Source organism: Ranitomeya variabilis, chromosome 6, assembly GCF_051348905.1.
Source record: "Ranitomeya variabilis isolate aRanVar5 chromosome 6, aRanVar5.hap1, whole genome shotgun sequence".
Taxonomy (NCBI): Eukaryota; Metazoa; Chordata; class Amphibia; order Anura; family Dendrobatidae; genus Ranitomeya; species Ranitomeya variabilis.
In genome coordinates, this window is record NC_135237.1 from 226,138,000 (window position 1) to 226,158,732 (window position 20,733).

General features: G+C 42.7%; 1 protein-coding gene across 1 annotated transcript in view; it reads right to left on the minus strand.

Annotated features, from left to right (window-relative positions):
- Positions 1 to 20,733, minus strand: part of TRIO (trio Rho guanine nucleotide exchange factor) — a 3,555,343-nt gene that overhangs the window by 2,045,030 nt on the left and 1,489,580 nt on the right. Inside the window, 1 exon segment of the mRNA XM_077269474.1 lies at positions 18,725 to 18,794. Coding sequence (XP_077125589.1) covers positions 18,725 to 18,794 — 70 coding nt within the window.

Consider the following 20,733-nt stretch of genomic DNA (forward strand, 5'->3'; position numbering starts at 1 on the left):
ACAAACAGGTCTATAAAAGATTGTACTATGATCCTAAATTTCAAGTGAATCAAGAAATCAGGGTGATTTTAGATTCTGCCTTAGAAGTAAAGCTAATTGATAAAAACATGTATAATTTTCTGTTGAATCTTCTGCCATGTACACCTGTGATATATGCTTTACCAAAAGAGTCCTCCAGGGCGCCCCATTGAGGCTGGATCTGATTTGGTATTTAGTCACATTGAGGTGTTACAGGGTCTTAAATCTGTTGGCATAAAGGGCAAAGTCCTCTATTAAGTCGTAGACTGCGGTCACACGTTGCAATCACGGCGCTGGAGCGATGCCGAAGTCCCCGGGTAACCAGGGTAAACATCGGGTAACTAAGCACCGCTGCGCTCTGCTCTCACTTTCCGGCCGGCACTCAGAGCAGGAAGCAGACGGCAAGGGACCTGAAGGACACCGACGGGTGAGTATGTACGGTTTGTTTTTTTACGTTTACGCTTGTAACCAGGGTAAACATCGGGTTACTAAGCGCGGCCCTGCGCTTAGTTACCCGATGTTTACCCTGGTTACAAGCGAAGACATCGCTGGATCGCTGTCACACACAATGATCCAGCGATGTCAGCGGGTGATCAAGCGACGAAAGAAAGTTCCATACGATCTGCTATGACGTACGATTCTCAGCGTGATGTCTGATCGCAGTAGCGTGTCAGACACAGCGATATCGTAACGATATCGCTAGAACGTCACGAATCATAACGTCGTAGCGATGGAAATTTCAATGTGTGACAGTACCCTAAGTCTGTAATAGTGACTGTACATAGGGTGTGTTAAGCTTTGTTTATTGATGTGTGCTGATATGCTAATAGTGCTATTTGATCCCATCACCATTGTTTACCTTATCTTGATGTTGGACTGAAGGACCCCGGGCAATTCTAAAAATAGCTTACATGCCTTGGGTATAAAAAGACTCAGAGATCACATCCTGGAGACTGAAGTAACACAGAGCTACCAGCCAGACATTCTGCAAACCACCCAACAGACAAGAGAAAGGACTGCAGCCATTTCATCATGGCACCATCACAAGGGACACTGATCTATGATTATATAGGAAACGACCTAGGGGTTTACAGCTCCGGTTGGAAGGACACAGATCCAGTGATCATCTCTGAACCATGGATATGTTTGGAGAAAGCCAGGTTTGGGACCCGCTGGTCGCCTGGTTCCATGGAGATGGTCAGATAAGCCGAGTGGTGATTCTCCTGTCAACTGGCTTTGGACCTTGTATGGACTCTATGGACAGTTCTTGGTCATCTCCCTACGCTTGTTGATATCTCTTCTCTGTGTGTATATCACAGGTGGAATAGCGACCCTGGGAGCTCTGAAATAACATCTACCATTATTCCGGCGAGACAAAGGAAGAGTGAGACCCTGTCATGTGCGCTATGTTGGGGTAATTGCTGGGATTGTTCTGTTTGCTATTGTGTGTTGTGGTTCAATAAAGTATTGCCACACTGTTTTACCTTAACCCTGTGTTGTCTGTGTAGTGTATTGCCCACCGGGAAAAAGAGCTCAGTGGTATGAGCCCTGGTCCATGCAGTCTTGCTAAAGACAGCCGGGCCAGCGAAGAAGAGCACCCACTGACCACGTTTCCCCACAGGTATCTTTTTGAGTAAAATGTAAATTGTTTTTTTATTCTATTAAATTCTGACAACATGTCTCCGAATTTCCAAGCAATATTTTTTTTATTTTTTCTGACAAAGAAAAATGGTCAAATTAAAAACAAAACAAAACAGGGCTTTCAGACCTCAAATAATGCAAAGAAAACAAATTCCTAATAATTTAGAAACAAGAATACTAATGTTTTAACTAAGGAAGAGTTCAGAAATTAATATTTTGTGGAAAAAACATGATTTTTAATCACAGCTTTCATGCGTCTTGGCATGCTTTCCACCAGTCTTTCACATTGCTTCTGGCGCAAACATTTAAGCAGTTCTTCTTTGTTTGATGGCTTATGACTATCCATCTTCCTTGTGATTACATTCCAGAGGGTTTCAATGGGGTTCAGGTCTGGAGATTGGGCTGCCCATGACAGGGTTTTGATGTGGTGGTCTCTTAATTTTTGCCAGAGCAGTATAAACACTAGCTGAAGAGCCCGATGTTGCCAGGGCATAGTAACTAACTGTGGTTAGTTGTAACAAATTATAATGATTATATTGCACATAAAAACATTTCACACAATATATTCAACACTACATATTTGCAACACAAATTAACTAAATGATTATCCAAGTATTGATAATATTTTTATTTTCAACTCATTCAAGAGCCTTTTGATAAAAAACTTTTTTGGTTTGCCCTTCTGGTGCAAAGATGAACAGATTTTTGGCAGTTCCAACTCTTGAACAGGGCACGTAAAGTTGACCATGAGAAAAGCATGGAGATTGCAATCGATCCATACTACTTTCAAGGACTGTCCCTGAGCCTAGTTAATGTACACTGCACATGCCAGTTGAACTGGAAACTGGAGGCGTTTAAAATCAAAATGCAAATCAGATTTGCTAAGTAAACTACAAGCATTGTTAAGTTGGCACTGTTATACCAATTAAAAGATACTTTGGTTCGAGAAATCCATCTTATGTTTCTTTTTTTAATCTTTGTTTGAAGTTAATGAGATGCTGGTGCTCCGGGGCATGCCGGTTTGCAGATCTTTTTTGGTGCTCTATCCTCATCATGATGATTCTGGACTTAAATGACAGGTCACTGAACCTTCAGTGATGTGCTTCTATTTTAAATACTGAACCTCCACATTTAATATTGTAGTCTTCAAAAAAGGAAAATTTTGCTTAAACAAAACGGTGCTGGTGCATGTGCAATAGCATCTGTTGACAAGTAATGCTCTCAATCTGCACATGTGCAGCCCACTGTGTTCCGAGGACCAGTTTGGGAATGCGCACCAGACAAAGACATTGTTGCTGTTGAACATAGCAACGCTCCCGCACTGGTACACGGAACACAACCATTTTGTCGAAGCAAAAGGTTTTTTTAAACACAATATTAACCCTTAATGACTGCAAATATGACTTAACGGCAGCAATTAAGGGGCCTTATTCCTCCTGCACCCCCTGCTCCTTCTTTTTACACAGCCTCCTCCTGCACCTCACTCTCCTCATTTATACACAGCATTTCTGCAGCACAGATTTTCACCTTTATAGTTGCCTTCTCCAGCAGCACCTCACACTCCTCTTCCATATACACTAGATCCTGAGAGAAATTACAGTAATTGCAATAAAGCGTATCATATACACAATCTACTTCTTCTGCAGCACCACCACACTTTTCTCCTTTAGACCTTGTTCACATGTTATTTGGTCAGTGTTTTTACCTCTGTAGATGTAAGCTAAAACTTGGAGTAAAACAATCAGAGGGAAAGTATATTAGAAACACATCACCTCTTCTGTATTTTTCTCCCACTCATGGTTTTGGCTTATAAATACTGAGATAAAATACTGACCAAATACTGAATGTGTGAATGTGGCCTTATACACACCCTCCAACTGCAGCACCTCACTCTTCTGAATACACAGCCTCATACTGCAGCAGCACCTCACTTCTCTCATTTTTCAATCACACCTCTCATTTTCCCCTACACCTCTCATTTTGACCTCACACCTGTCATTTTCCAATCACTCCACTATTTTCCCCTCACTCCTCTCATTTTCCCCCTCACGCCTCTCATTTTCCCCTCACTCCTCTCATTGTCACCTCACATGTACACAGCAACTTTCTGTTATGAGCACAGCGGTGTAATCCATGAGGTTCCTACCTTTCTCTTGACGTAACTCCATTCTAGACACGACAGAGGTAGATGTGGCCTGCGCCTGCCGCACATTGATACTCTGAAGGTGGCAGCCCTGATTGTAGCTAACAGCAGCTGGAATGTCGCAACTTTATATATATAGATACATATGTTTGTGTCACTGACATCTATATATCTATTCTATGTGTATATACCTATTCTAACCTGTCACCGTGATTTTACTGTACATGGCAGATGAATTGCCGGCTTGTACAAGGACATCTGTGCGTAAAAATTGGACAGCATTTGCATGCTCCGAGTGTTGTGTGATTTTTTTCTTGCATCGATAGGCTTGCATTGGCGAGTCTCGTCCGAGATATTAGGCAAATTGCAGCATGCTGCAATTTTTTTTCTCATTCCGATTTCATCTGAGAAAAAATTGCAGATGAGATGTAACCTATTGAATAACATTGGTTACAGTGCAATCCAATTTTTTATCTGATTGCACTCGTCCATTTTTCTTGCAAATGAGTATGAGCCCTAACAGTCCTTCTAAGGGCTAAACTGGTGTTTTGCTGTTTGTATCAGCTACATTCTTCATGTAGACTAGGGAGGAACAGTTGCAGGAGCAAGGAGAGTGGCTGAATACATTCTCTAGGCAGGACTTAGGGCTTTGTAGCCTGCTGCTAAATATATATCTGCTGCAGGTGACCCCATTTTTTTCATGGTTCTGGGGTGTATCACACAGGATGGGGATTAGATACACTGGTCTGGGGCATATCATGCAGAATAGGGATTAGATACACCGATCTGGGGCATATCACGCAGGATGTGGACTGGATACATAACTCTGTGGCGTATCACACAGAATGGGGATTAGATACATGGTTCTGGAGTGTATCACAAAGGATGGGGAACATATACACCGTCTGTGAAATATCGCACAGGATGGGGATTAGATACACTGATCTGGTGCATAGGACGTAGGATGGGGATTAGACACACGGGTCTGGGGCATATGACGCAGGAGAGGGATTAGATAAACTGGTCAGGGGCGTATCACGCAGGATGGGATTAGATACATGCTTCTGGGGCGTTTCAAGCAGGATGGGGACTAGATACACTGGTCTGGGGCATATCACGCAGGATGGGGACTAGATACACTGGTCTGGGGCATATTACGCAGGATGGGGATTAGATACACTGGTCTGGGGCATACAGTGGGAAAAAAGTATTTAGTCAGCCACCAATTGTGCAAGTTCTCCCACTTAAAAAGATGAGAGAGACCTGTAATTGGCATCATAGGTAGACCACAACTATGAGAGTCAAAATGAGAAAAACGAATCCAGAAAATCATCTTGTCTGATTTGGCAAAGTTTATTATGCAAATAATAGTGGAAAATAGGTATTTGGTCACCTAAAAAACATGCAAGATTTCTGGCTCTCACAGAACTGTAACTTCTTCTGTAAGAGGCTCGTCTGTCCTCCACTCATTACCTTTAGTAATGGCACCTGTTTGAACTTGTTATCAGTATAAAAGACACCTGTCCACAACCTCAAATAGTCACAATCCAAACTCCACTATGGTGAAGACCAAAAAGATGTCGAAGGACACCAGAAACAAAATTGTAGTCCTGCACAAGGCTGGGAAGACTCAATCTGCAATAGGCAAGCAGTTTGGTGTGATTAAATCAACTGTGGGAGCAATAATAAGAAAATGGAAGACATACAAGAACAGTGATAATCTCCTGCGATCTGGGGTTCCATCAAGAGCTCACCCCTTGGGGTCAAAATGATCACAAGAACGATGAGCAAAAAATCCAGAACTACACGGGGGTACCAAGTGATTGACCTGCATAGAGCTGGGACCACCGTAACAAAGGCTACCATCAGTAACACACTACATCACCAGGGACTCAGATCCTGCAGTGCCAGACGTGCCCCCTGCTTAAGCCAGTACATGTCCGGGCCCATATGAAGTTTGCTAGAGAGTATTTGGAATATCCAGAAGAGTATTGGGAGAATGTCATATGGTCAGATGAAACCAAAGTAGAACAGTATGGAGGAAACAAAACTCATAGTGTTTGAAGGAGACAGAATGCTGAGTTGCATCCAAAGACCACCATACCTACTGTGAAGCATGGGGGTGGCAATATCATGCTTTGGGGTTGTTTCTCTGCAAAGGGACCAGGACGACTGATCCGTGTACATGAAAGAATGAATGGGGCCATGTATCATGGGATTTTGTGTGCAAACCTCCTACCATCAGCAAGGACATTGAAGATGAAACGTGGATGGGTCTTTCAGCATGGTAATGACCCCAAGCACACCACTAGAGAAATAAAGGAGTGGCTTGGTAAGAAGCATATGAAGGTCCTGGAGTGGCCTAGCCAGTCTCCAGATCTCAACTCCATAGAAAACATTTGGAGGGAGTTGAAAGTCCGTGTTGCCCAGTGACAGGCCCAAAACATCACTGTTCTAGAGATCTGCATGGAGGAATGGGCCACCATACCACCAGTGTGTGTTATCCTTGTGACTTACAGAAAATGTTTGACCACTATAATTGCCAACAAATGATATATAACAAAATATTGAGATGAACTTTTGTTAATGACCAAATACTTAATTTTCCACTATAATTAGCAAAGTAAATCTGGCAAAATCAGACAATGTGATTTTCTGGATTTGTTTTCTCATTTTGACTCTCATAGTTGTGGTCTACCTATGATGTCAGTTACAGGCCTCGCTCATCTTTTTAAGTGGGAGAACTTGCACAATTGGTTGCTGACTAAATACCAATACCGTACTTTTTTTCTCCACTGTATCAAGCAGGATGGAGATTAGATCCAGTGGTCTGGGGCGTAACACGCAAAATAGGGATTAGACATATGGTTCTGGGTCGTATCACAAAGGATGGGGATTAGATACATGGTTCAGGGGTGTATCATGCAGGATGGGGACTGGATACACTGGTCTGGGGTGAATCAAGCAGGATGGGGACTGGATACACAGGTCAGCGGTGTATCACGCAGGATGGGGATTAGATACATGGTTCTGGGGTGTATCTCACATGATAGGAATTAGATACAATGTTATGGGGCATATCAATCAGTATGTGGACTAGATACACTGGTCTGGGGCGTACCACGCAGGATGGGGATTAGATACAACACTCTCGGGTGTAACACGCAAGATGGAAACCATATACACTGGTCTGGGGTGTTTCACGCAGGATGGGGACTGGATACATGGTTCTGGAGTGTATCACACATGATGGGGATTAGATACATGGTTGTTGGGGATATCACACAGGATGGGGATTTGATACATGGTTCTGGGGTGTATCACGCAAGATAGGGATTATATACAACAGTCTGGGAAATATCACTCAGGATGAGAATTAGATACACTGGTCTGCAGTGTATCACACAGCATGGGGATTAGATACACTGGTCTGGGGTGTTTCCCACAGGATAGGGATTAGGTACATGGTCCTGGGGTGTATCACGCAGGATGGGGATTATATACACTGGCAAGTGGTGTATCACACAGGATGGGGATTAAATACATAGTTCTTAGGTGTAACACGCAGGATGGGGACTAGATATACCGGTCTGGGGCGTAACACGCAGACTAGGGATTAGATACATGGTTCTGGGGCGTATCATGCAGGATGGTGATTAGATACACTAGTCTGGAGCATATCACACAAGATGAGAATTAGATAAATGGGTCGGTAGCAGCCCACAGCCACACCAGAATTGGTGAATCTCGCCAGATGCTCCAATTCTGGTGCTTCCTGCTTGCCCTGGTGCAGTGACAATTGTGGTAATGGTAGCTGTGGTTGATTACAGCTGTAATATGTCAAAAATCCATACTGACCTGAAGTCATGGGGTTAGTAATGTGAGAGGTGTATATCAGATATCCCCATTACTAACCCAATAATGAAAAAACATAAGGGCAGAAAAATACATTTTATTAAAACAAAATATTCCCCAGACATGTTCTCTGGTTCACCAATTTATTTTTGGCAAAAAAAAAACATGTAGGTGCACAGTAGTCCTGGGAATCTGCCGTAGGCCACAAATGGAAACCTGAAAAAAAAAGACAACACACTGTCCCTCACTCACCAATTTATTAGAAGACAAAAAGTTCCTACGCAGGTTCGACCTAGTCCATGACATTCCCATGACGATCCCCGAATCCGACGCCAAAAGGCAGTGGAGCCTTGTTCAGAGAACGAAGCTCCATAGGCTGTAGCACCAGCCACTCCGGGTCCATCTGCGCTCCACCAGTCCCAGTGGCTCTGAACAGAGGACGTCAGTAACTACACTGCTCATCAGAATCGCCGAGCTCTCTCTATAATTGCCCCATATAGTGCCCCACATTATAGTGGACTTGTACAGTGCCCCACAGTATAATGGCCTCATATAGTGCTTCATGGTATATGCCCCCATTCCTGGTACATGGTCTCTCCATCCTGTTACTGTTGTGTTCAAAAGCTTACATACCCCGGCAGAATTTTTGCTTTCTTGGCCTTTTTTCAGAAAATATGAATGATAACACCAAAACTTTTTCTCCACTCATGGTTAGTGGTTGGGTGAAGCCATTATTTGTAAAACTACTGTGTTTTCTCTTTTTAAACATAATGACAACCCAAAACATCCAAATGACTCTGATCAAAAGTTTACATACCCCATTTCTTAATACAGTGTATTGTCCCCTCTAACATCAATGACAGCTTGAAGTCTTTTGTGGTAGTTGTGGATGAGGTTCTTTATTTTCTCAGATGGTAAAGGTGCCCACTCTTCTTGGCAAAAAGCCTTCAGTTCCTGCAAATTCCTGGGCTGTCTATCATGAACTGCGCACTTGAGATCTCCTCAGAGTGGCTCAATGATATTGAGTTCAGGAGACTGAGATGGACACTCCAGAACCTTCACTTTGTGATGCTGTAGCCAATGACAGGTAAAATGATCCATAGATTATGCCCTATAAAATGCTACATATATTATGCCCCACAAAATGCTCCAGAGATTATGACCCATAAGTGCTCCATAGATTATGCCCCATAAGATGCTCCATAGATTATGCCCCATAAAATGCTCCATAGATTATGCCCCATAAAATGCTCCATTGATTATGACCCATATAAAATAAATAAAAAAATCACATACTCCCCTCTCGTCGCTCAGGCCCCTGACACTTGCGATATTCACCTGGCCTCGTTCCACCGCTGTGCGCCGCTCTGTCTTCCAGCTCTCTGACTGTTCAGGCAGAGAGCGGCACGCACACTAAACACATCATCGCGCCCTCTGACCTGAACAGGCAGAGGACGAGGAAGACGGAGCGGCACCCGGCTGTGGATCGGGGTCAGGTGAATATAGCGCAATGCTCACTCACCTTCCCCGTTATACTCACCTGCTCCCGGCGCGGTCCCTGGCAGCTTCTCACTGTCTTCTGGTCTCCGGGAGCTTCTTTCTATGTTCAGCGGTCACGTACGGCTCATTAAATTAATGAATATGCATCCATATTCATTACTTAAATGAGCGGTATCACGTGACCGCTGAACACAGGAAGCACTGCCCGGAGACCATTGGAGATGCAGGGACCGCGCCAGGAGCAGGTGAGTATGTGGTAGCCGCTGCTCCCCTCCCCCGCCGACCCCCCTGCCGACAATGACTCGAGTATAAGCCGAGATGGGCACTTTCAGCCTAAAAAAATGGGCTGAAAATCTCGGCTTATACTCGAGTATATATGGTAAATTACATTTACCTCATGTTTGCTTTACATCAGCACCATTTGTAAAATGTTTTATTTTGATCTTATTTTAGAAAGTTTGAAAATGTAGCAGTCATTTTTATTTTTTTCAAGTAAATTTACAAAACATTTTTTAGGAACCTATTAAGTTTTGAAGTGACTTTGGGGGTCCAATATATTAGAAACCCACAAAAGTGATACTAATTTAAAAACTGCACCCCTCATTGCATTCAAAATAGCTTTCAGGTGGTTTATTAACCCTTCAAATTCTTTTCAGGAATTATTGCAAAGTGGCATAACAGCAATGAAGAAATTAATTTTTACCATCAAAATGTTGATAACGTCTGAACAGGCCACTATAGTCGTCAGACTTTAAGGCCATTATTTGGCCATCAATTGCCATGGCAAACAACAGGACCACATAATCAAGATCTTAGGGTGAAGATGGGATTAGCCCCCACACACTGTTAACCATCTACATGCTATAGTCATTGACAACAGTACTTAAGGGGCTAAACAACTATAGTCGGTACGCGGTACCAACACAAATCGTGGCTGATGCCTCAAGTTGTCAGCTGTAGTGTACAGCTTACAGTAACAGAATTGTCACCCATCAAGGATTTGTTAGTCTATTGTAACACAGGTCAGTAAAAAGACGTATTGGTGGCCACTGAGGGGTTAGATATATTGCTGGGAGGTTCACTCTCTTTTTTGTTTTTTTATGCTTCTATAGGATTTGTGAATGTAACAACCCTATCAGGTGAGCATACCTACAATGTATTATACCACTTGACGATCAGGTAAGACCCTATTTGCGCTTCTTGTCTCTCCAACTTTACTATTTGATTTATCTCAATATCACGAAGCATATGAGTCACCTCCACTGCCATGTTTGTAGCGCCAGAACTGATTGACCTTATGAAGAGACAACTTGTTGACTCTTATATTGTGCCTGGACGTCCTACTTTTGGCTTTTGAAAGTATGGACCAACTTCATTGTGTATTCTTCCAACTGTCATGGCGCTCACATGATGCAGTTTGGCAATTTTCTTGGCCAAGAGATTGCTATTAATGAGCTGGAGGATGCGATTTCTCTTTTCTTAGGAAATCTTCTTCTTGATTCAAAACAAGGACCTTTCGCTTGGGGATCAACCTATAACACGCTGTGCTATTAGGGAATGTGAAAACAGGTTGTATTTTGTAGCATACAGGAAGAAATTTTTTTTTCCACCACCAAAAAAAAAATGCAGACGCATGACAAGAATTTGCATAACTTATCATATGCTAAATAGTTGCAAGTCAAATTTATGTATCAGACTGACTGACTGTAGGCTGACGAGATATGATTGTCTAAAAAATGATGGTAGTCTCACGTTCTTAGCAGTAGTGTATGGTGAGATACGGAGCCTGAAAGTCAAAAGTTCAAAACATTGTTACCCTTTTGCTTGTCAGTGTAATAATTGCTTCATCTGTAAATTTATAGTACATTTATATTATGTTTATTTTTAGTTTTGGATTACAAGGAAGATTCTTCTTGCATTGGGGACCTTCCAGTATCTGCTCCTACAAAATTCTATTCATGTACACAGGGTCAAGTTAATTATTATACAAAACTTCCCATTTTTTTATTGAACTTGGGAAACAAAGAAGTAAGCATGCAAGTAAAACAAATATTAATATGGACATGCAATTATAGCCTGCTGAAAAAAAAATCATCCCTGTATGCCTCATATCAGATGTCTTATTGTTGAGAAATCATCTTTTATCAATTAATATAAAGGACAGCTCCCAGGCTATAGGGAGGACACTGATCTGCATGAGAATCCGCTTCCAGAGCTTATTTTACATGAAGTGGGAGTTACCAGTGTGAGACAAGTAACTAACACAGAGCAGAACAACTGAAATTTCTCTTCTTGCAAACACATAATTTTTTTATTCCCTCTCAGCTGTGCTGTATTACAACAACATTGCAACCCTGTTTGCCTATGAGGTGGAAGCTGCAACTGAGAACCTGCAGATGTGTCATTTATAATCACACACAGCTCTAATGAGATCAGAGGAGCAGAGAGTGGCCATTACACATCACGCCTCTAACTCTCCCTGCATGTAAAATAAGCTCTCAAGGCAGAGTTATTTTCCAGGCAGCGTCTTCCCCATAAAATGGAGGAAGTCGTTTACATAAAGTGCTGAAAATAGATTTTTTACTTACTGTAAAATCTGTTTCTCATAGTCTTCATTGGGAGACACAGAACCATGGGATAGTCTGCTGCTACATAAAGGCTGATACTTTTATTGCAATTAAATAAAACTGGTTCCTCCCCAGCAGACTATACTCTGGAGCCAGGCTTCTTCAGTTTTGTGAGAAAACAGCAGGAGGATAAAATAAAATAAGACAAGACGAAATATAACTGTATGCCCAACCGGGCAATCAAGTGAAGGAGCTGTGTCCCCCAATGAAAACTATGAAAAACTGATTTTACGGTAAGTAAAAAAATCTTTTTTTCTTGTTCGTCTTATTGGGGGACATGGAACAATAGGATGTCCTAAAGCTGTCCCTAGGGTGGGATAGTATTAAATGTCATACCATTACTACCTGGTCTTCCCCAACAACTTAAGCGGAAGTCTGGGCTACTACCGCCGGCAGTATCTTCCCACCAAGGCTTGTATCTGCAAGGGCAAAAGTGAGCACCATTTAAAACTTAGATAAACTATGCAAATGCCCAAGTAGCTGCTTTACAGAGCTGCAAAACCGATGCCTGATAACAAATCACCCAGGAAGCTTCTACCACCCGCATGGAATGCACCCTAATCCTAAATGGGGCCACCCTGGCCTTAGTCTTATAAGTCTGGACAATAGCAGACTTGATACAGCGGGCAATGATCGCTTTAGAAGCGGCTTGATCCATACGAGGGTCCTGTGGTATAACAAACAAGGAATCAGAATGCCTAAGTGAGACAGGTGACAATAAATAACATCCTACAGCTCTAATAATGTCCAAGCTGTGCAGAGCCTTCTCCATAGAATGAGATGGTGCTGGACATAAGGAAAATCACTATCTTCATTAAAGTGAAAGCTCAAAACCACCTTTGGGAAAAAAGATGAAAGTGGCCTCAACACTACCTTATCCTGATGAAGAATAGGGTAATGGACGCGACAAAACCAAAACTCTTCAGGGAGCTAAGTGCCAGCCTTGCTTCTAATCCAGACTATAAGGAGAAGAGCAGCACGATAGGTGAAGTACTGGTAGACTCACACCAGCGAAAAAAAAAGACCTCCAAGTGCGATGATAGACTCACATGAGGATGGCTTCCAAGCTCTAATCATAGCTTGAATGACTGATTCAGACAGGCCTTCTGTCATCATAATCGCAGCTTCAACAGCCACACTGTCAAATTGAACACCTGTAAATTCGGATGGAAAAACGGACCCTGGGGCAGAAGGTCCAGGCAGTCTGGAAGAGCCCATGGGACATCCACCAGGAGGATTGATCACATCCGAATACCAGGCCTTCCGAGGTCAATCTGAAGCAATGAGAATGACTGGAACATTTTTGCTTTGATCTTTTTGAGCAGTCTGGATAGAAGCGGTAGAGGTGGAAAGAGATCAGACAGAGTGAGTTGGGAACAAAAGATTACAAGGGTATCGACTGATCTCCTGGGGGTCACAGGACCTTGTCTGTTATGACCTGGTGAATACGGAGCCACACTGATATGACCTGGTGGCTAAAACACAACATGGGACGAGCTCTGAGGAGGTGGTATCTCTACTGACCGCAGTTCCTAATCCTAACAACCACACTAGTAATAGCCGTGGAATGTTCCTGACTCTCCCTAGACACCTCGTCACAGCCTAAGAACTAACTACCCCTAAAGAAGGAAATAGAAAGCTATCTTGCCTCAGAGAAAACCCCAAAAGGAAAGATAGCCCCGCACAAATATTGACTGTGAGTGGAGAGGGAAATGACGTACACAGAAATGAAATCAGATTTCAGCAAAGGAGGCCAATACTAAACTTGATAGACACAGAGAAAAGGATACTGTGCGGTCAGTATTAAAAACTACAAAATCCACTCAGAGTTTACAAAAATGAACTCCACACCGACTCACGGTGTGGAGGGGCAAATCTGCTTCCCCAGAGCTTCCAGCTAGCCTGAATATGACATAGTGACAAGCTGGACAAAAAGAGACATATTTGCAGAGCAATAGAGTCCAAAGCAAATGGACAAACAAGAACTAGCAAAAACTTATCTTTTGCTGAAAAGGACAGGCCATATGAGACATCCAGGAGAGAACAAAATCCAACCAAGAACATTAACAGCTGGCATGAACTAAAGCCCAGAGCAGGTTTAAATAACAAACCCAGGCCAGGCGATGTTGTGAATTAGACTTTTTGGCTCCCTCTTGTGGTCACTAGTGGTATGACTCTGGAATTGTCTTTTTCTGTTTGGCACTCACCTGGGTCGTTAGTCCAGGGGTGTCGCTATATTAACTTCCTGGATCCTTAGTCCAGTGCCTGGCATCGTTGTAATCAGATCCTTCTGTTGCTCCTGTCTGCTGGTCCTGGCTCTTGCAAAATTAAGCTAAGTCTTGCTTCTTTGTTTTTTGAGTTACTTGCTTTGCTACTATTTTTGTCCAGCTTGTACTAAATGTTATTTCTGACCTTGCTGGAAGCTCTAGGGGGCTGGTGTTCTCCCCCCGGCCGTTAGACGGTTCGGGGGTTCTTGAATATCCAGCGTGGATATTTTAATAGGGTTTTTGCTGACCATATAAGTCATCTTACTATATTCTGCTATTAGCTAGTGGGCCTCTCTTTGCTAAATACCTGCTAAAGAAGAGAGCCAGCGCACTACTAGTAACATATAAATAATGTGAGGGGTGCAAAAGAGATGGTAAAAAATAGTAACATCAGACGAAGAGAGCAGCACCACTCTATATAATTGCACACCACTGATAATTGATAAAAATAGGAAAACTTTATTGATACACCAATTTAAAAACAATTAAAATGGCAAAATGCCATCCACTCCACACTGGCCCGCCAACCAAGATAATATGTGTTCCCACACAATAATAGACAGGTACACTTGGCAAACAATACAGATAGCCGAATGATCACAATAACACGGTATAATGTCGTGTGACCCTAATATGGTGAGAAACACTGGCGCAAAAAATAGACAACCTCTTGAGAACACAAAAGATTATACGTATGTGATATACAATACACACTGGCACCTATTAGTAAAGCAGTAATGCCCCTAACCTGGAAATAAAGTGCAAAATGTGCTGGACCATACAGCTGGTGGCCACCCTGTGGCAGCGATGAAAAAAATAGACTGGTGGTAATGAGAGCAGACCACTAAGTGATCCTAAGCATGGTATAGTTACCACAAAGAGAAGAAAACAGAGATCATGGGTCCAGCCAGGTGGAAATGCTAGGGGCATGTGCCCGCAAGTGCCATGACATCCAATTGCAGAGGACTGAGCGCCGGAGGCAGAGCACAGCGTGGGGAGTGAACCCAACGCGTGTCGCCGTCACTAAGGACGGCTTCGTCAGGGGAAGGTGCAGCCAGGTAGTCACATAAAGTTTAAATACCTGATCGCGCGGTCAGGTGAGGGTCAGGACGCGCCCGGGAGCCGGAACCGAAAGTGACGCGTAAGGGCGGAAGTACCCGTGCTGGCAGACGTCTCTGCCAGCACTGCACAATGCGCATGCGCCGGAGGAGTCCGGTGTTGCGCGTTGCGTGGAGGACAAATAATGCCAGGGAGATATATAGGAGGCGAAAGGAGCTTGTGGGCACAGTAACAGGCATTGCATGAAATAAGGAATGCAGGCATGTCAAAGGGTGAAATATATAGAGAGGAGGGGCCCATATATGTGACCAACTAATCAATTGAAATATGAACAACAAAAATACATAAATAAAAATAAAAATAAAAAAGGACACACAAAGAATAAGACAATTAAATCAGACAGAACACATAAGGGACCACATATGAGGAAACTTCCCTGGGTATAAACACATGCACAAATAGGGAAGGGAAAGGGGTTAGTTGTTTGGGATATAGCCAAGAAAGTTACTGATATAGCCCTCTGAAAAGAGGACTATCAGTGAAGAGTGGATATGTGCCCAGAGTCCTGAAAGCACATAAACCTGACAACCATCAAGGAGCCCCTTGATGAAGCCTATAGATGGAAAAATGATGATGCAGCTATGACAGGCAAAAAACCTCTCACAAGGGTACCGAGGTCGACCAGCCAATCTGCCAAACAGTCAGTACAAATGTGAGAACCCTAAATATGTCACATTACAGTGCCATATTAAAGTTTACAGAACACATGAAAATGGTCAAATGCAGAATATAAGAACCTTTATCAAAAGTATATAAGATTTAATACAACCAAAAAAGGTTATTATAATATTTAATCAGCTGATAGTTAATGTCTTTCTGATTCCGCCAAGATTGCTCAGTCCATGATCTGGACATGACGTATGTGATCAACAACACGCATCCGATGGGGCGAAGAACCAGGATACACATATCCATCCATAGATAGAACGAAAGTAAGAGCAGGGCCCAATAGCATCTGATGAATCCATCTGAAACAGAAGATCACTTATTTAAAATCAGCCCAAAAAGCCAGTGAAAAGAAGGTCCTCATTAATGCCCAGGGGGACCGTGGACCGCAGTGAGAAAATCCAATGTGCCTCCACTTGTAGAAGCTTGTTCTCCAATGAACCCCCTCTGCCTGAGCCATGCACCCGTTCTAAGCCAACGACTCTGGTACCTGAATATTTACCCCCATGGCAAAGCAAGAAATGCGCTGCTACCGTAGTGAGTAGTTTACCCTTACAAGAATCAGCCGCTGCGGTGCTAATTGTCGAAAAGTGTTTTTGTATACGTCTCCATAATTCTTGGGACGTTTGTCCCACGTAAACCCGTGGGCAGGGGCAGATAAGGGCATAGATGACGTTCATTGTCTTGCAATTGATATACGTCCTAAGTGGATGTTTACTTTGGTCAATGGGGTTATAGAATTGGTCCCTCATAGGAACCATATATTGGCAGACATTACAGTCACCGCAGGGAAAAGATCCTTTTAGTGAGATGCCCCTATTTAGTTTCACAGTTGGCCTTGTGTAGTGACTTCTTGTAAGGATGTCACGTAGATTAGGAGCCCTCCTCGCAGTTAACATAGGGCGCTCACTGACCACCTGCACTGTTGTGAGATCCGTCGTAAGAATGTCCCAATGTGCCTGTAGTATCCCCCTTACCTTCGGCCAATATGTAGTGAACTCAGTGATGAAACGGACAGATTTGTCTGGTGGCCTCTTTCTTGAGTCCAGAAGGGAAACTTGGGACTGCGTCTTAGCTCTTTGGTACGCCTGAGAGATGTATTTATTAGGATATGTCCTTTTCTTGAACCTCCTGGTCAGGTCTTGTGCTTCCCTGTAGAAGTCCTCATCACGAGTGCAATTCCTCCTTGTCCTGAGGAATTGTCCTACTGGAATACCTCTTTTCAAGTGGGCTGGATGGAAACTCCGAAACTCCAAGAGATTGTTGGTAGCTGTCGGTTTCCGGTATAGACAAGTCGACAAGGTTCCATCCTGACACATCACATTAAGATCTAGAAAATTCTCTTTGCTAAATACCTAGCTCATTCTTATGTTTGTCTTTTCCTCTTACCTCACCGTTATTATTTGTTGGGGGCTTGTATCCAACTTTTGGGGTCTTTTCTCTGGAGGCAAGAAAGGTCTTTTTTTTCCCTTCTAGGGTTAGTTCTCCGGCTGGCGCGAGACGTCTAGAACCAACGTAGGCACGTTCCCCGGCTACTTCTATTTGTGGTGCTAGGATTAGATATATGGTCAGCCCAGTTACCACTGCCCTATGAGCTGGTTTTTTGTGTTTGCAGACTTGGTATTTATTCCTGAGACCCTCTGCCATTGGGGTCATAACAGGCGATTAGTGAAGGCAGCTGCCACAGCTACCTAAAGGAGCAGCAGTTCCACTCGAAACCACCAGAGGGAGCCCAAGGGCAGAACCCACAAAAATACCATCAGCAACCACAGGAGGGAGCTCCAGAACGGAATTCACAACACTTGTCACAACCCACACTATTTGCCACCATCGAATAAAGGTGTGCTGAGACACTGCCGCCAATAGTATGCAAGCCCGGCCGCCCTGATTGGCTGGAAACGTCCAGCCCAGTGAATGGCCTAAACCTCCAGCTGGCAAAATGGCTGAGCCACACACCAAGACTGCACCCCTGCTAGCTACCGCAATCCAGACACTGCTACTGCAATGGTCCAGTCTAACCATGACTTGCTAAGGCTGAGAGACCAGCTGGACAATTAGGAGCCTCGGAAGCAGCACCTGTCCCCTGCACAGCTCTTGGTAATCATCTCTCCAGGCCATAGAGGAGGAGGGAGAGAGGGGTAGAAACCGGCTTATTATAGGGATACACTTAGCTGTTCTGAAGCTCCAGATCCCCTTATCTTCTGCTCTATGCACACGGCGATGTGGGGTGGCGGCAAGAGATAGTTGGCTTATGGACTTCCACCCTAGTACCTGCACCGACTGTGTCAAGGTGCATTGGTCTTGCCACACCGACATGAGAGGATATGGACTGAACAATTACAGCCTTTACTTTCCGACAGTACGTGGGTGAAGCACAGTGCACAATTACACATGTTACCCTGAGAAATAAATCTGAAAAACAAAAAACTAAGTGGTTAACAAATAACCTAAGACAGGTCTGAAACAGAACTTGCCTCCAACTGACACTACACTAAACTGAGGGTCTGGCTCCAGCAGGTCTTCTGGAGAGCAGCTAATTTTATTAAATTGCAATAATAATGTCAGCCTCCAGGTAGCAGCAGGTTATCCCTTATATGTTCTATGTCCCCCAGTATGACGAATGACAAAAGATGCTCTCTCAACAACAAGGCATCTGATAAGAGGCATGCAGGTAAGACTTTTTTCAGAAGTCTATAAACTGTAGGACCATGTTAATAATTTAGATACAGTAGGTCAAATGTGGTGACATATTCCTTTTAAAATGTAACATGTTAACAATGTTAACAATATAGTACCCTTAAACAAAAATATATACATGTAACACATACATTTGTCTTTCCCATGAATATAATCAACAAATATGAAGATTACTTAATGATAAAGATTACCCAGGTGACAAAGCAATGTCCTACATCTTCTGGCAGTTGTTCATATTTTTCAAGCTCCTTAAGAAATACACTGTAACAACAAAAACATATTACATCAGCTTTAGGTTAAATCACAATACTTGGTAAAATATTTCTTTGCCACTGACTAAACATATTACATTAGAGATTGCCTTAAAGGGTATGTGCACACGTCAGGATTTCTTGCAGAAATTTTCCTGACAAAAACCGGACATTTCTGCCAGAAATCTGCATGCATTTTTTTCATGTGTTTTTGACGCGTTTTTGACGTGTTTTTTGTGCATTTTCCCCCAAATGCATAGAATTGCGGGAAAAACGCGGAAAATCTGCAAAATTAATGAACATGCTGCTTTTTTTACCGCGATTTTTCCATGAAAAAACGCACCATGTGCACAAAACATGCGGAATGTATTCTAAATGATAGGATGTATAATGTATGCGTTTTTAATGAGTTTTTATAGCATTTTTATCTTGAAAAAACGCAAAAAAACCTGAACGTGTGCACATACCCTTAACCTACAACCCCTCTGCATATCTGCCTAACATCATTCTCCAACATCACCAAAGAAAGGATTGCTACCCTTCTACCCAAACTGTATCTCACCACCTGTGCGCTTGATCCAAATCCATACCACCTCAACACTAACCTTACCACTTTGCTTATCCCAGCTCTAATGCATCTTTTAAATTAAAGGGGTTGTCTGGTATAAAACAGCAAGTCTGCTTTCACTCTATGTAGATGCAAACTTGCAAATCCTCAGCTGGCCTCCATGCGCTGAAATCTAATTAGCAGAAAACTTCAAATGGTTATTAAAAAAGAATAATAAAGTGGATTTCTTCAGCAAACAAATCAATGGAATCTTACTATATCACCCTTGCAGCCATGTCTTTACTGTACATTACAAAATCCTGCTGACAGTTTCACTCTAAAGAATTTGACTTATCTTATTAGTAACGTGCGCTTCACCAGGGATGTTACTGCAGTCAGGGGCGCTAGCACTTTTCATGAATTTGATGGACAAACATAGCCACGCAAAATCTTAGCTCTGCCCATTTTGCAGGAGCTGCCTAGAACTAGTGCGAAAACACCAAAAATAGCAATATTGCAATTAAAAGCATTTTAACTCATTTTTCTTGCAAAAACACTTTGATGAATCGCCGGTATGTGTAAAACTGAAATGTGAGTATTCATGACACTCAATAGGAGCAAAGTGGAGGACATTAACATTTAAAATAAGATTTAAGAAGCCGAAAGGTAGTCTTTCATTAAATGTTAGTTTATAAAATGAGAATCAAGAGCAATATGTCTGGCTAAATTGCCATAGATTACTCTCAACATAAAAAAAAGACTGTAGATTGTATGTGAAGACTGATTATTTTGAAAAACTGAGTACTATACAGAAAGAAAAGATGGTCTCTGTTGATGTTATTTGCTGAAACTGGGGAACTTTCAACCTTATGCAATATTAGATGGAATAGATGGGGGTTGAATATCCAAAGAAACATCTCGTCGATTTTGTCAAGTCAGTAGGAAAGATTTTGCCTGTGTTTATACAGCATGACATTTCTAAATTCATCTAGTTGCTCAGTGTTGTAGCGTTCCCGCAGGACACATACGGTTCTCTCCGGCACACTTTTGTTCAAACCAGATAGTTACAATCTGTGAACACCTTAATATCTATAAAAGGTACAGACATGGTGCTAGTGGTGGATGTGAAATGTAAATTAAAATTATTTTTACTTGTCATGCATGTTTAAAAATTGAGTAAGAGGAGGTTCTGCTGTCACTCCCCACAGGGTCATACAACCCTAAGAAACATGATCTGCTCCCCCTCCTGATAGCCGCAGCTAAACATTTGATTTCACTACATTGGCGGCAAACGTCTCCCCCTCACATTAGTGAATGGGTTAAAAAAGTACAAGACATATATAGGATGGAAGAGCTGTCCAGCTGGGATGCACGAACACACGATAATTTTTTTCACACCTGG